This window comes from Lutjanus erythropterus, chromosome 2 (assembly GCF_056507025.1).
Source record: "Lutjanus erythropterus isolate fLutEry1 chromosome 2, fLutEry1.hap2, whole genome shotgun sequence".
Taxonomy (NCBI): domain Eukaryota; kingdom Metazoa; phylum Chordata; class Actinopteri; order Lutjaniformes; family Lutjanidae; genus Lutjanus; species Lutjanus erythropterus.
In genome coordinates this window covers 8955614-8972910 of record NC_139318.1, presented here as the reverse complement: position 1 = coordinate 8972910, position 17297 = coordinate 8955614, and the positions used below count along the sequence as shown (strand labels likewise).

The 17297-nt window shown below is 38.7% G+C and overlaps 1 protein-coding gene across 2 annotated transcripts in view; it reads left to right on the top strand.

Annotated features, from left to right (window-relative positions):
- cntn4 (contactin 4) overlaps nucleotides 1-17297 on the top strand; it is a 262790-nt gene that overhangs the window by 192141 nt on the left and 53352 nt on the right. For both annotated transcript variants that reach the window (XM_084727589.1, XM_084727582.1), the window contains exon 11: nucleotides 1118-1268. In XM_084727589.1, the coding sequence (XP_084583715.1) occupies nucleotides 1118-1268 (151 nt within the window). The remainder of the gene's footprint in view (nucleotides 1-1117; nucleotides 1269-17297) is intronic.

The following is a 17297-nucleotide window of genomic DNA, read 5'->3' as shown; positions in this document are numbered from 1 at the left end:
GGGGTTGCCAGATGGCCGTGGAGACAAAAAAAAAAAAATATATATATTGTAGCAAGTAGCAAGAGAGTCCTGGAGCAGCTCTCAGCACCATCAGCCCCTTAAAGACATCCAACATAAGGTTCAAGCACTCAGAAATATGCAAAATACAGCTGGCCATCTCACTAACGGTGAAAACTAGAAACTTACATTTGCACTTGCACATGCCCAGCCCAGCACAAGGCATGATGGGAAATGAGGCTGCCATTTAGACTGGGGAATAAATGTGATATAATTTGCCTTAGACTAAATTTAGTAGAGTGCATTTGTGCGAGTCAAAGCAATGGTCTTCATGTGGTGTTCATGTTATTCTTGGAGGTCACGACTCAAAAAGGCTGCAAACGGGGACGCATGCGTGCATACAGTACGTGCGTTGGCATGGAGACGTGTGCGCCGGCACACATTTGTCCATATTTGTTCTCAAATTTGCCCCGTCTTCCTCCCCTGCTCAATACAGCCGGATGACCTCCGGCCTCTCTCTTATTGGTCGCTAATTGAAAAGCATTAATTATAAGATGAATGCGTCCGGCTGACAGTGATGTATGCCAGAGCAGCTCTGTTCACCAGCCTCACCCATCTGCCCCGTCAGGCCTGTCACTCTCCACTCTGGGCTGGCAGCAGCCCTCATTCACTATTCAGCCTCCAACACGCCTCATCCTGATCATGTTGCTGATCGGAATCAGGCTCACCACCACGGCCGAGTGTACCGCTCCAACTCAAGGTGGAGATTTAAGAAAAAAGGATGTCAGAGACAGTATCAGACACCTTCTGAAAAGGACAGATTTTTTAAAGTGGTTTATAGCTGGAGAATGTTATTACAGGGGATTGAACAAGACATTTCTGTCCCTACTGAGAATAATAATAAAGTTACATCGATCTCTTAAACTCCAGAACATCAATTTCAGGCATTATTATTTAGCTTTTTGATTGCTAATTATTCTCATTGTAAAGAGTGTAATCCAGTGTCTGGTGATCATGCAGTGTATTTATAACTCTAGATAAATAATCAGAGATGATTTGGAGGAGAAGAGATGTGAGCCTTTTACAAACACTTGGCTTTAACATGCTGCTCTTGTCTCAGCTGTTGCCCCAGATTTCTCTCACAACCAACTGAGGAGCCAGACGCTGGTGAAGGTGGGAGGAGACGCGCTCATCGAGTGCAAGCCCAAGATGTCTCCTTGGGGTGTGGTCTCATGGCGGAAGGGCAGCGAACCACTCAGAGAAAGTAACAGGTAAAACAACATTTTTTCGTTCTGGGTTTTTTTTTTCCCCCCACTGCGAGGATGGCCAAACCTCTCCCTGCATGTCTTCTCATTACTTTTATCCAGGTATGTCTCCCTGGAGGCCGTGTTCATGTGTATTAACACAGACACCTCTTATGCTAAACAACACTCACTGCTTCCAGATGTTATATCTTGTTCACATTTGAATATGTAACACTCATCTTCAGTTTGATGTTGCCTCCTGCTGGTTGAAATATTGGAGGAGATTCACATAATATTGCATCAAATTTATGCAGAGGTGGAAAGTAACAAAGCATAAATACTTTGTTGCTGTATTATTTTTGCTCCCTACATTTTAACACAAATATCTATACCTTCTACTCCTTACATTTTCAAAAAAAGACTTGTTACTTTAGTTTTGATGCGTGTGAAGATAATTATTTTTATTTTGCATTATAGTTCACCACCTTTCCAACATCAAGACCAATTTCAATCTAAATATTTGGGACAATAACACATTGAAAAGACACTTCCTCAGTGCATCCATCAGTCCATCAGTAACAAAATGAAAAAGATATAAGATGAAAAATGAAGTAAAAGATGAAAAAGAAGTAACAAGACAAAAAAGACACAAGACAAAAAGTGACAAAAGATGTCACAAGATCAATACAACATATAAGACAAAAAACGTAACATGAAAAAAAATGATGTTAAAGACAAAAAATATGTGACAAGACAAAAAAGACACAACAAGATGAAAATGACTTAGAGGAAGAAGACATAACGAGATGAAAAAATATTTAAAAGATTAAAAATGACAGAAAATTTGAGAAAAAAGATGAAACAAGAAGAAAAAGATGCAAACAAGAAACAAGACGTAAAAGACATGAGATGAAACAGAAAGTGAGAGTCACAGAGAAAAGGTGAGGTTCACTTCAGCTGCACAGAAACATCTGGTAGAAATGTCCTCCAGAGGACGACTTTTTACATTATACTTTGTGCACATTTCAGTGCCTGTACTTTCTCACTTTTACTTGATTAAAACAGTTGAATCGGTACTTCTACTTTTTTCTCACACAAGTATTAGTACTCCCACTCGAGTAGAGTGTGTACTTTTGCCACCTCTGAATTTATGACTTGTGATTTCTGAAAACTTCACCTAGAAAACTGCTAAGCATTGAAACATACATTCTGAAGGGAAAGTACACTTATAATTAAGCAGACGCATGAACATCTACAGAATAAATGACATTTGAAGTGATTATTCTTGAGTGAGCTATTATATTTACTGTAACAAGATATTTTGTAAAATCTTCAATAGATTATCCTGGAAACAAGCCTGAGGGTCTGCAAAGTTTGATATTTTCACTTTATCTGTTAGTTCATGTTCAGTCATTTGAATTGGGCCAGACTGGCAGCACAGCGGGGGTGCCAATGCAAAAAAAAAATGTTTAGCTCGGCAGCATTATCCAACAAGGTTGTGCATTGGCTATTTTAAGTGAAAGCACACATTCCTGGCTTTGTTGATGATACAGTGAGCTCTGCATGTCTGTTGTTTACCTCGCAATCAATGCTGCAGAAGATAAAATGATTGCAGCCGTGGAAAGTTTACAGCGTTGTCATATTTTGTCTCATAGTGTTATAAACTGTCTAGTGAACAGTGTTTGGCATCTGATAAGCAGAGGTGGGGCTCACAAGTAAACCTCAAGTCTTTGCACTCAAGTCCAGAGTCAAGACAGGCAAGTCCAAGTCAACTACCAAGTCCTACACATTGACTCTTGAGTCCTAAATGTGCTTGTCATCAAATGTAAAGCCATTTTAAGAACAGAGCCTCAGTATACCATTCTGTGTGCAACTTCAAATGTCAAATAAAGTTGGAAGTTTTTACATTTCTGCCTGTAAGTTTTGATCCACACATCTTTCATATGGCAATTCCTTGGTTAACCACTGCATAGTTTTTGTACATAAACAAAAATGATCCGTGGTGTAGTGTTTTCCAGCGGGCGCTCAGTAACGTAATATTAGTTCTTCATGGTGCAACCTGATTGGATGCTGTCAGCAAAGTGTATCTGCGGTGTTAAGTGTCAGCTTGATGAGAATGGCGTTAATGTTTGTTGACTCAGGAAATGATTTTTTTCTTTTTTAAATAACACTTAATTAATCTTTGGTGGAAAGTATTAAGTATTTTCAAGTCACAAGCCGGTGATGTTAAAGTACAAGTCTTTTTTTTGATTTTGTCAAGTTGATCATCAAATTTGTGACTTGTCTGTCTATACCTCTGCAGAAAACCCTTCAAACTGGGGCTTCTATTGCTCAAAACTGGCCTTACTGGTTCATATTTAATTGTTGTTATCTGAGACATAAGTACCGAAGCAGCTGATTTTCCTTGTCTTTAATGCAGGGCTGTTTTCAGTCTTAAAGCCTGAGCTTACTCTGCTGCAAAGCAGTTGCGCACAGCGGCACATTGCCTTGTTGCTCTATTAAAATTGTGTGATATACTAGGGTTGTTCCTACACTCATGCCAGTATTAGAAATGCCTCAGATACAGCCTAAAATGCTGGATTAAGAACCAGCGAGTGCGATAGCCTATGCATGGATCCAACATCACATTTATTACGCCCAAAATAGGATCCAGCTGTTCCGAAGCCTCTCCCCCTGCTGATTTTGACCGAAAAATGTTCATAAGTCCAAAAAAACTATGTTCTCATGGGAGTGCTATGATTATTAAATGTATTCCTTTTGAAACAGTAGCCTTATGTTGTTGTTATTGAGCCTGCTGAGGCTATTGCATGGTTAAATAAATGAATATTTTATGAAAAAGAAATTGCCCCCTCATGATTTTAAAAGCCCCCTCAGTCACTTCACAGAGTACGGCTCAACAGCCCAACCACATATGTGGATATCTTGGTGGCCCTGGAGTTTGTGATGCTGTGCATGTAACAGCAACATCCCCTGGGTTTGAGACCTTTCCTTTCTTGTCACCTCTCTACTGTCCCCTATCAAAAAATAAATCGGGCAAACGTGCCCCAGAAATGCTTATAAAAACATCCCTCATAGGAGTAAACTGACTTTGTGGACTTCCAGCTTAGCAGAATATTCAGTGTTTAATGGAATGCAAGATTCCTACAACCATTTATTTTTCAGTCCGATTTTTTTGAAATTCAAAGTGAATGGAGGTACAGCTAAAGGCTCCAGTCAGTCACTGTGGCATATTTTATTGCTCCATGTCCACAGAGAGATTTTGATGCAGTCCTCAGATGTGCTGAGAACACTCACAGACCAGCTAAGAGAAAAAGCAGCGTGAAGCCTTACTGAGTAATGGTTAATGGGGTTTGCCGTGTTTTATCTCCAGATCTTTAGAGGTGGCCAAACAGACCGGCTGCTGAGTAAATTCAGAGTGCTAATCAAGTACTTTTCACCTCAGCGGGGACGATCGAGGCTCCAGAAATCAAATTATTCAACTTCTGACTCGTTTCCAAGTGTCTGAGGAACAGAGGGCGAGCTCAGCGCCCTGCCACGTCTGACCCCAGAGACGGGATGTGTGCTACATGTGATAACTTTCGGCAGTGTTTGTGTGCGTCTGTTAGAATGAAGTGTGAAGTCTGGCCCAGTAGCCTCATTGCAGACAGGGGTCATCCATTGGGTGTCACCACTCTAGCATGACTCGGCTGTGACAGCAGGGCTGTGTGCACAGTGTCTTGCCAGGCTTTGCATATATACAAAGCGGTGTTGTTGCTTGTCAAACAAAGTGGCGGGGCATTTGCATAGTGGTTTCGCTGCTGGTGCCCTTCACTCGCCCTGTGCCACTTCCATCACACGTTTCAGCCTCTCAGCACCTGGGACATTCTGATCCTGTTGTTTTGAATTCATGGTTAGGATTGATTTCACATTTGTCTCTGGTGTGACGTGCATTGACATCTTGAAGTGATGAATGAAAAGGCAGTGTCTGTCCCAATGTTGAATAGATGCTTTGTTTTCTTTCAATTTTATCACTTCATACTTATCCTTAAGTGCTTTTATTTTTCTGTAACTATCCAGTTCAGTTATTGTTTGACTTTAAATTATGTTGCAACAAGATGAATTAAATTCTTTAGTACCAAAACTTTAAACTGTGATACAACATTAACTTCAAACCTGCACTTGAGGCAGTTTAACTATTAAACGACTGCAAGTTTGAGCAAAGTCAAGGGACAGTCTCAACCCAGTTTTATGATGTGTCTTTTCTTTCTTTCACTCCAGTCTGCCAGTTGCTAACAGCAGTCTCTTCTTGTCCTTGCTGTGCCATTGTCCACTTTTTAATCTTCTATTATTTGGCCATATTGCTCCATTAATTTTGTCAACAAGTTTTTCTCAACGGAGGAGAAATTGGAGCCTCTCTGTAGAGAACTAACTATAACTAACTTTTTGCAAGCTAGCAAAAAGTGTAACATTCGCTCAAATTTTTAGCCCGCTAGCAAACAGTGTGTTAACTTTTTAGTTAGCTAGTAAACAAAGTAATATTTTATTATTTTTTTTAGCTAGCTAGCCAACAGTGTAACACTTAATTGACTTTTTATTTAGCTAGCAAATAATGTAATATTTTGTCAGATTTTTAGCTATATAGCCAGCTTTAACATTTTCTTGACTTTTTGGTTTGCTAGTAAGTCATGTAACATTTTGTTAACATTTTAGCTGTCCATCCAACACTGTACAATTTTGACTTTTTAGTTAGTTAGCAAATAAAGTAATATGTTGTTAACTTTTTAGTTAGCTTGCAACCTGTGTAACTTTTTAGCTTGCTAGCAAATCATGTAATGTAATTTTTTAGATAGCTAGTCAGCAGTGTAACATTTTGTTAACTTTTTTGGGTAGCTAGCAAACAATGTAACCTTTTATTAAGGAATAAAGAGCAGCCGAACCCTCCTCATGTATACTTTAATTGAGTAAGCAAACATCTCCATATTGATTAAACTTTATTTAATTTTGGTTTACAAATCAATAAAATTGGATTCACTAAACTGAGATTAGTTTTTAATTGTTCAACAGAGCTCCTAATTTTAAATGTGCATTTATTCATTTTAAACCTAGTTTTGCTGAACTCTGAATTGAATTAATCTTCGATTTGTTGCAGTCGTGGTGTCTGTTGTGATAAATAATGAATGATTCAAGATTTGAATTATTAAGGTGGCATTAATCAATTACTCATCATTCAAACCACAGAATTCTTTTGTTCCAGATTTACTCCAGCCATTTATTGTAGCTCTTTGTTGCACTAATGGACAATTAGTAGGTGGATTTCTTTTGTTTTGATTGATTTTTTTTTTTTTTTTTTTTTGTCCAAAATACTGTCATTATTGTGGTAGTTATAAAAGTCTGACCGATATTCAGAAATATGTTTTAATGCTTTTACTCGCACTAAATAAATGATATTTGGCTCAGACCACCTGTGCAGCTGCTTCAAAATGAAGAAGAAAGAAGCACAGATTTTAATTAAAATTCAACACCACCAGCTGTATTACATTAAAAGGAAATATTTTGCCATGATGACGGACTGTATTGCCATGCTAGGCAGTGGAGTAACTGTTTACAGAGCTTGAAAACACATGCCAGAGCCTTTGAACGTGCTGATTACAGCTCCCACTTACTCTCTTTCCTATTATCTCCCTCTTCTCTCATCTGTGACATACACACATACACCCCTGCGTTGTATGCCGCACGATAAAAAAACGCTCAGCATCTGTTGTTGTAATCATTAGAACAGTTGTCGTTTAAACGGCTGCCCAATAATAGCCGTCCTGCCTGTAGGTCGACTACAGTATTCAGTCTCATCCCGCTGCTGGTTTGGAAAATGGTTTGGAGACTTCAGTGAAAGCAGGCCTCTGATGCAAATGAGTGAACTGCAAATGGTGGAAGAAGCAACATCCTGGTTTCACACATCAGCTGTGTGAGAAGCACGAGTGTGAGATTTCTGCTCATTAACTTTATTTAAGCTTTTCTGTACATATTAAAGGGGCAGATTGGATTTTTAAGTGGTGTTCTATGAAGTATTTATCCACAGTCAGTGTTTGTACTTATATGTGGGTTGACATGCCCTCATTTTGGAGAAGCAGCAGGAGTACTGGTGTAGCAAGCTAAGCAGGAGTGGAAATAATGAATTACAGCTCAAATCGAGTATTTTTTCAAGGCTTTAATGCAATTCTATGCAATATACTGCAGAATCTGCTCAGTTACTTTTAAAATAATATTTAAATAATTTGTATCTGAGTACAGTTTGAATTAGTATCCAAACTTTTCAGTCTGCATTTTGGAGCCAAGAAAGCTATTCAATCTTAAAGGGATAGTTCACCCAAAAATTAAAATTCATCATTATCTACACACCGTCATGCCAACTGAAGGTCAGGCTTAGTTTTTTCTTTTTTTTTTTTTTTTTTTTTTTTAGTTCACAAAACACTGCTGGAGTTGACAGTTCTGATAAACAGTTGAAGTGAATGGTAACATAAAATGTACTGCTTGTCTGGTGTAATCCAAGTCCCCTAAAGCCTAAATTTTCATTTTTGTGTGAACTATCCCTTTAAATGGGCCAATGAATGCCATGAAATATGGCAACTGAATATTTGGAGAAACAGAAAGTCCTCCCTGATGACTGATTGCAGCATTCAAGATGGATAATTCCTTAGCTAGATGTGGGGAACTCGAATAACTATGTCGGCTGATTGTGTTACGTGTTGCTGTCAACAATGTGGCTAACATTGCTGTTATGTTGAGTTTCCTGGAATCCACTTTTTGTGTTGACTGCAATGTAGCTGGCTTACTGGATTTGTCTGGAGACATGAAATAGGATAGTTACAAATGAAAAAGACGTAATCCAGTTAGAGATACATTTAGTAAATATGGGGATTATTAGCAGGATTACAACTGTTGACTGGAACAGTGTGTGGATAAAAACACAAGCCTCAGAATAAGTTTATGGCGGACAACTAATAAATCAGCAACTTCAAAAACCAACAAATTATTTTAGGCCAAAGAAAATCAGAGTATTTGGTATTGGGGTTACCCAAAAGTAACAGGAGGTTATGTTACTTTAATATTGTGAATCTTGGATTAGGTTACTATGTTTTTTTTACAGTTTTAAAGTAACTCTCCCAACCCTGCTTGAGAGCAGTCAGCAAAGTTACATAGTTCACTAACTTTTTGTAGTTTTATTTGACCCTTATAAATCTCTCATCAACTCTGTAGTGACGTGTGGAAAGTGATGCCACTCTCCCTGATCTTTTTGGTTCTTTTAATAAAGTCATAGGTGCTGCACAGCTGACAGCCAGTTGCTGGCCATAGATAGAAATTTTTAACAACATCAAGGTAAGATGGTGGACGGTTATCCCATGAGTTATGATATAATGTCACATCTAGTTTTCTAGTGATCTATGTCTGCCGCTGTCTCGATTGGTTAGTTTGCTTGTGTTATTGTGTGACTCTTAACCCGAACTAACCCTTTAAAACACAGAAGTCACAAAATAACACAAATGAACTAACCAATCGAGGCAGCGGTAGATGAGCAAGTCCCACAGTCTGTGAGGTAAAATTCATTTTTTTTCCTGGACGATATGGAGAGAGTGATACTTGGTTTATATGACAGTGGCTTCTCCTTGGAAAAGGCTTTCTGACAACAAGGAAAAGTCATGAAAATATCAAAACCAGAGTTTAGAAAAATGTAATGGTGGTGTAATTATATAATTTTGGTATTCTGAGTATTTCAACTAGATGACCGGGCCTCACTTGAATCAGTGGGGGAGACCACTTTATCTATTTCTGAGCCTATATTTGCTAATCTCTTCTTTATTTCCATGACAGATCGTTTGTAACTGTACTTAAAAAGTTTGGCAACAGCTGATTTAAGCTGATTTTTTTTAGGTGACTGAAATCCATTTTATTGCTGACCTGTCCACAGCAGCACGCTGCTTAGCTTCCTACACCAGGACGCCTGCTGCTTTTCTAAACAGGGGGCGAGCTGAACCCCATCTACTGTAGGTAAAACACTGACTATGAATAAGAACCTCATACAACCTCCCTTCAAAACTATCTGAACTATCCCTTTAAGACCAGATAAAAGCCCTGTGTTTGTATGCATGTACAGTCTGTGTGTGCGTGCATGTCTGAGCAGGGCTGTTTAGTTATGCACCTGTACAGAAAGGTGCAAATTCATAAGAGGTAGCTGTGAACCCCTTTTGTTGAAGATTAATTGCCTTAATTGCGTTAGCACTCCACCGTGGCTTCAGCGGAAAGGGAACTCGTGTCACCAGCTGGGTAATCCATCTTCATAGCAGCAGCCCCCGTTTTTTTTTTTTTTTCTGCAGAAGACCAGCAGAAGGGGGGGGGGGCGAGGGTGGTGTCTTATCTACCCCAGACAACCCTGCAGGGACGAGGTTTAGATGACATCAGCTGGAACAAAGCAGCTGAGAGCGCAGAGCAGAGCAGGTCTTGCTGATGAGTGTGTAAGTGGGCCGTGTCAGGCGTGAAGAGCGGCCCTAAAAAACATGCCATTTCAATATGTCACTATGGCGAGGAAGAAATCAAGTTTGTTAGGCCGCTCACAGCAGACACACTCAATCAGCCGCCCTCTCGTGAGCCGCCGCAGGATGTGCTGACACCCCGATGCTGCTCCCTCCCGCATTAAACGGCGTCTCTTAAAAAACCTCGAGTATTTATCTCGATCGGCTTTGGCAGTCATGCAAATATTTGCGCTGGATCTTTCAGACCTTTGAAGAAGGTGTTTACCCCTGGAGGGAGGCATTAAAGTGCTTTGGGTGTGGCTGGGACAAATCCCACTACTTTTGTTTTCAGGCGCTGTGATGCTGCAGCGTGTTTCCTCGGCGGCACAGCGGATAAATGTTGCCTGTTGTGTGTTTTGGTGCACGTTACAAAAGGAGGATAATAATGCTTTAGTTGAAAAACTATATCACCTATTCTTGAGAACTGGGATGAAAACTGTCCTACCAAAAAACCTGAAAAAATATGAATACCAACACTCCATTTCCAATTTTTCTGTGAAAATCTATTATTTAAGGATTTATATATGTGAAAATTAAGAAAGCTTTGGTTCACTTTAATTATTTTCAATTTCTAAACTTGCTCTGTACCAAAAAAACGCCCATGCTCCAACAAGAATTCACAACTTAAAGCAAATTAAAAATGTGTTTAAAAAAGTGCTTTTATAATAATTTTTTGCTTGTGTGAAAGACATTAAAAGGTTTAGCTGTACTTCCTAGGTTAAAAAAAGGTGGGATACTGCTCAAGCACTAAAGCACTAAACTTTCAATTTTTTGACAAATTAATTCAATAATGTTGCTCAGATGTGTCTCAACCATAACGTCAATTCCCTAGTCCTTCTACATCGAAGCAAAAAAAGAATTGTGGTTTAAAAATAGTGTCTTGATTAACTCTGAGCAATTTTAAAAAGTAAAATGTCTACTCACTACGACGTGAAATGAAAACCTCCGTAAGACGTCCACTCTATTAGTTGGGAAATCTGACTGAGTGATATTTCATTAATACATGATTTTTTTTTCTCTTTAACATTCACACCCTGCTCCTCTCCTCTCCTGCTAGTTGAGTGACGGTCGGAGGTTCAGCATGCCCCAGGTATCCATGGCGATTCCTTTTAGTAAGCGCAGCCCAAAAGGTCATACATCTAAAATAGGCTTGACATATGGCAATGTGATGCAAATGTTTTATGCAAAAAATTTTCTTTTTTTTTTATTTTTATTGCACTGTATGATTTTTTTTCTTTCTCTAGGTTATGCATCATGTCGCTCAAAAAGGTATTTAGACTGGGTGGAAAAATATGAACCCTGTTGGTGGCTGGATTTCCTGTGGAAGCAGAACGCGGTCCTTTTATGTGTATTATAATTGCTGAGGGGAGATGGTACTCCAAGAGCAAAATGCACCTGGCAAACTGCTGCCCAGTCAAAATGCCAGTTGGGCTCCTGCTGTGTCCCTAAGTGCACAACACAGATGACACGCAATATGTCAAAAAATGTGTTTCATGTATTGATTTGTTTTTTGTTTTTTAAAATCCCAAGTACTTCCACTAATTGAAAATAATTGCTGAATGGTAGTTTAGTGGCATTTATTAAAGGATTTCAGATTTAATAATAAGTCATTAACATTCTCTGAGCTCTGGACGGAGCCAACTAATGATATTAGCATTTGTGACATTCAGAAACCCAATTTAGGAGTTCAGGATTCCACAAATAATATTTTAGGTTTAAAATTAGAAACCTTTTCCCTGCCTGATATATCTTTGTGCAGTAATAAACTGAGGTGTCTCGGCTTCCAGGAACAGTCTGCTTTGATGATCTATGTGGCTTGTAGGGGCAGGGGCAGCAGTAAAACATATTTTAGCCATTTAAAAAAGGCACACCCATAAATATCAATCAGTCAGTTTGAATGTATGCTTTATTTTGAATATTTTCATCACTTTAATTTCCAGTCAGAAAGCCTTTTCCTTGCTCATATGAGCTGAATATCACTCTCTGTGGCTCAACCAGACTCCTTTTGCAAAAAGAGTCATTTTACCTCACAGAACACAGGAGTTGTTGGTCTACCACTGCCTTGATCAGTTCATTTGTTTGTGGTATTGTGTGACTCGGCTGAATCTGAACTTTCTTTTTAAAACATCAAAGTCACGCAATAACACAAACAAACTAACCAATCACAGCAGCAGTAGACAGGCAACTGACATGTTCTGCGAGGTAAAACTAGTGATTTTGTCAGTGAAGTCTGGTTGATCCATAGAGACCAATATTTGGCTTATATAGAGTGGCGTGCCCCATGGGACTAGAAAAAATATGAATGGTTGTCAGTATCAAGAGACCCATAATTTATTGCCTCCATCATTAACTACAAGTCAAGAAAGTCATGATGTCAAATACATGACATCTGGGTGTGTAGTCTTTTTAATTATGTCTTAAACTTCAACAGTTTGTCAACAAACAGCAACTTTCTTGACTTGTAAAGAAATCTTTTAAATTGGAAAACGTCATGTGTTATTTATGGCACAATTTAAACAGGATCAAAAAAAATATTTGTCTCTTGCCATGCACGACTATTGGTATTTTTTCCCCATGGTCTTCCAGCAGCAGGGGAGGGACTTCACCTCTCTATAACAGTGGATCTGCGTATGTCTGACGGGATGGTAAAGCAGTGAAAATATTCTAAATATATCCTACAGAATCCCATCTGACAAAGAAAACCCAGAACGGATGAGATTGTGGATTTGTGCCATTAAGCGTGCCTCTGTCCCTGAGGAGGGCAAACAATGGCAGCCGTCAAAGTACACATGTATTTACACTGAACACAGTTTTGATTATATTTGTGTCATGAGATTTTATGTTAACCTAACTAAATGATACTGCCTTGTCATCACTGCCTTACAACACTGACCACAATGACCCTGAACTAAAACCCATTCATTAATGTTAAATAGCTAACGTTAGTTAATTATTACTCACCTTTGCTTTGACTGTGAAGACTTTCTTATCCTTCGCCTCCCAAACGGCAGCATTATTGACTCATCCAGATGACAAATACATACAACTGTCTGTGCCTTTGTCCACTTTCATCCAGATCAGCGGTGTAAGGTGAGGGATTCTCCACAAAACAGATCAACAAAGTGGAGCTCTGGCAGCGACTTTAGTGACACAATATACAGCGCTGTGTGCTGTATATAGATTGTAAGAGACCAAAACTTGTAGCATGTTTTTATATCTTTGTTTTTCTTTAGTTAAGAGGTGATTAATATACTTGCGGCTTGTGCTGTGTCTCTACAGAGACACTAACCATTTGAAGGTGCTGTAATGCTTGTTTGCCACCTTATTTATTCTGCATACATCAGCTGTGGATCTCTTGTCCCTTAACAGGAGAAAAGCTGACAGTAGTTTTATGTTCCAAACATGCTCTATTTCTCCAATGATTTCAGGCCAGAAACTCCTATCAGGTACAGTTACACACCTACTGGAATGGTGAACTGTGTAAAATGGTGCACCGGTGTTAGCAGGTAGCTGTAGCAGTCACTGTGCACTTGGGAGTGTAACCATTTGAGTGACATCTTTGAACAAGGTGAGCACAGGAAGCTTGTTGCCAAGGTAACATCTGTTCAAAGTTTTATCAGCTCTTTCTTACCCAAGATTAGTGGTTTCAAACAACCAGAGATGTACAGTCCCACGGCACACAGACAGAAACATAAAGGAAGCTACCAGAGAGAGGGGGAAGCTCGAGACTGTAAAACATGTCTCCAAAATATTGGTGATTTTAAAATTCATATATCATGGCTTAGTAAAGCTGTCAGGAACTTTCCTGCACTCTGGGTGCAAATGCAGAACCTTCTTTTTAAAGGTTAATTCAAAACTATTGCAATTCACTGATCTCTGACTGTCAGTAAATATACAACAAAAGATAGTGGGAGATGAAAATTGGATGTGAAATTTTAGTTACACATTATTACAATTAACACCAATTTCACCTTCTTTCATCAGCTAGTTAAAGTTAGGTTTTGATGCATCTATTAAAACCTTGGCTAAAAGTAAAATGCACAATGCTGCCAAAAAATCTCACAGCAGCCATTGTCTTAGTGGCCTGCTTGGCAAGTGATCAAAAAATAGCCTTCATTGGTTGGTTTGGTTGTGACATGATAAGACAAAGACACTAATCTTGTCGGAAAACACTCCCTCTTCAGTGGTTTTAAAGCATCTAAATCAACACTGCTTTGTTGTGTAAGTGCATTCATGGTGCGTCAGTACAAACAAGCTGCGTCTTTATCACACATTGCGAGTAAATCACTGCTTATTCAGACAATCAGTCGGGACAGCCATGGGTAAAGAGGAAACACGACAATGAGCAGGCTTAAAAATAGAAGTGTTTACACCAGTGTCTTCTGGCCAGATGGCACAATTTTCTGGCATCATTGGCCAGAACGGTGGCTTTAATTATAACACGATGTGTCAAAAGATCTGTGTACAATGTGCAGAGGATAAGTTTGGAAAAATTAAGGTCGTGCCAAAATTGTCACATCACAGCCTGTAGCCTCAAAATGTCAACATAGGACATTTTTTCCACTTTACCAGCAAGCCCACATAGTGTCAGTTTTGTACCAACTTACGTAAGACTTCTGTCCTTGTACAACATTTCTGGGGTTCCTTATATCACTGGGAAAGCTAGCGAGTTAGGCTAACTAGCTTGTTCTGTGATTTGAATCACAACATGAAGTAACCTACAAATGTGAAATGCAAAAAGGAATTGTAATTTCAGTTTGACTTTAAATTCTGTGTGAAGGGAATTCAGTTTTTCTTCTTAACATGTTACACATGTTAGAAAAAACTATGTAGTGCTGAATTCTGGAGTTAGACATTTAAACTGTTGGTCATGATTTCTGTGATCAGGATTTTTTGGATGGATCTGAAATATAGCTTGCTGACGTGCTATCAGGGCTGGAAGTAACTAATTACAAATTATTGTAAGTATTTTTGGGTTGTACTTTGAGGAGTAGATTTTCAAGTATATACTTTTACTCATATGTAACTTTTATAGTTACTTTTAAAATTATATGAATTCTGAGTAGAATTTGAATTATCAAACCTTTCATGTAGCAAACAGGCCAATGAAAACAACATATCACTGCAGCAGCACAGGTTTGGAGTAAGGATGTTAATCACTAATCATGAATCAATTGATTGAATTTAACCAATTAAAAATGTATTAATCTTAATTTAATCAATAGTTTAAGTAGTCTAATAGCAGTGGCTGCACCTCACTTGACGTTTTGTTGCTGTCTGGCAGAGCCATTTGTTGAATAAGGAATCTTAAATTTGACAAAAAAACAGCAAAATTTGAAAATGAGAATAAGAAAATAAAAATGTATTTTGAATCTAAAAAATATTAAAGATTAATTGATTGTTAGTTTTTTTGTAACCTTGTAGCAGTGACCATGACCACTGAGCAACACAAGACCTTTTGATTAAATACTGCTAAGTCATTTTTTTTTAGCACCAGTAATATTTTAATAATGTAACAGTAGTTGTACTTGAGTACAGATTTTCAGATCTATTTCTACCATTGCATACTATGAAACATAAAATTTGAGATGGGTCACATTATGTTTGACACAATTCTACGTCTTCTGGGTACAACAGATGTGATTTACTTTGGAGCTTTAATTATCAGTGATTCATTCTGTTGACACATTTCATAAAACATGGTTTGCATCTATATTTGTCTAATTTTATTGTAAATTCTAGAATGATGAATACTGTCAAGATAATGTGAAAACTGTTTTTCGTATTTCTGAGCAGAGGTGGGACCAAGTCATTATTTTGCAAGTCAAAAGTAAGTCCCATGTCCTAAGTCAAGTCACAAGTTAAGACTGACAAGTCCCACGTCAAGTCCTGAGTAAACTTTGAGTTTAGCTAATGTTAACTAAACATTAGCTCGCTAACTATGTCACCTTTAGTTTTGACTTACCGTTCTTTGAGCAGCACCACATATAGAACAAAGTTGGGAGTTTCCATCTGTAACTTTCAACATTTTTGCATACTGAAATTTGGTTTTTGTTTTTGAATGTGAACATTTTTTTTCCAACTGGAGCTTAGAAGCGTGACGTTAGTTCTTCATGGCGCTCTTCTGCAACTGGATTGGAAGCTGTGGATCTGGGCAGTTAAGTGTTGGAACTGATTTATGGCACGCTTTTTAAAAGACAGACTTTTTACTCAAGATGTCAAATGTTTTCAACTCAAATGGAACAAGTCTGAGGGGGAGTCAGTGGTGTTAAAATCCAAATCGAGTTGCAAGTCTTTCTTGATTTTGTTGAGTTCAAAGTCATCAAATCTGTGACATGTCACTCGAGTCCGTTCCTCTGGTTCCTTGTATTTTAAAGTCTGTCAAGGCCTTGTTTTACTGTCCAGTCCCCTTGAAGAATTAAAGATTAAATGAAACAGCCATTAGTTTTTGAGCTTTATATCTCATTTCACAATAATTCCATGTTTAACATTACTTTTGTCAAAGAAAGTACTATCAAATATGGCCACATCTGAACAGTTTTACATGTTAATTGGCCAGTTGTTTTCAAAGTCTGTGCAATTTACTTTGAGAAATGAAATGCCGTCGGGAAGTTGGCCCGGATGTCAGCCTCTGCTTCCTCCCATATTTCTTTTTTTATCACTTGTCACAAATTGAGCTCAGATGTACACTCGAGGCCTCTTAAATTCTGCTTTTTACTTTTGCCAAACTATTGACACACACGTTGAAGAGCGTGTGCGACGCATGAATCAGTGAGCATGAGAAATTACTATTGCAGGATGTTCTCTGACTCATTTCATGCCCGGAGCAGTTTGGAAATCATCTGCTAGGTGTGTTTATAGCTTTAAGTGGAGTCTGCTAGTCTGAGCTGTAGGTGCGAGCTCGACATGACAACTTTTTGAGTGGCCTCCTGAGTTAAAGTGAGAAGACACAGGAGGGCATCTGTATGTGGCCTGGATGTTGATTAGTCCATTAGTCTGTGGAGAGAGCAACACTCGCTGGAGCCGGATTGGCCAGATTCCATCTGTAGTCATGACCCACTGGTAAACTGTCCCTTTTGCATATTATATATCCCTCCTACATTGGCAGAGCAAATAAGCATGGCTGTCACGTAAATGAAGAGATGTCTCGCAGAGTGATCTCCATTTATAGGCCCATCTGCTCTGCCAGACGCACTCCAGAAAGAATCAGCGTCAGGAGAACACCAACACCGTGGAAGAGGCACAGCGGCGAACTTTGCATTAATTTACTTATCGCATATCTTCTTATCTTTCCATGATGCCTTTGTTCTGTTTCGAGGAGATTTTAATAAGAGTCTCATCAAATGTCTCAGGGCTTGATATTATGAAGACTAGGAATTAATAAGCCCTGTATGGAAACAGGTGTATTAATAAAAGTGGTGATTAAATGATCTGTGAACGGACGGCCCAGCTCTGCTATTTCAGTCTCCTCATTCCTAGCCTGCATGCTGTTAAACTTATTAAAAACATTGTT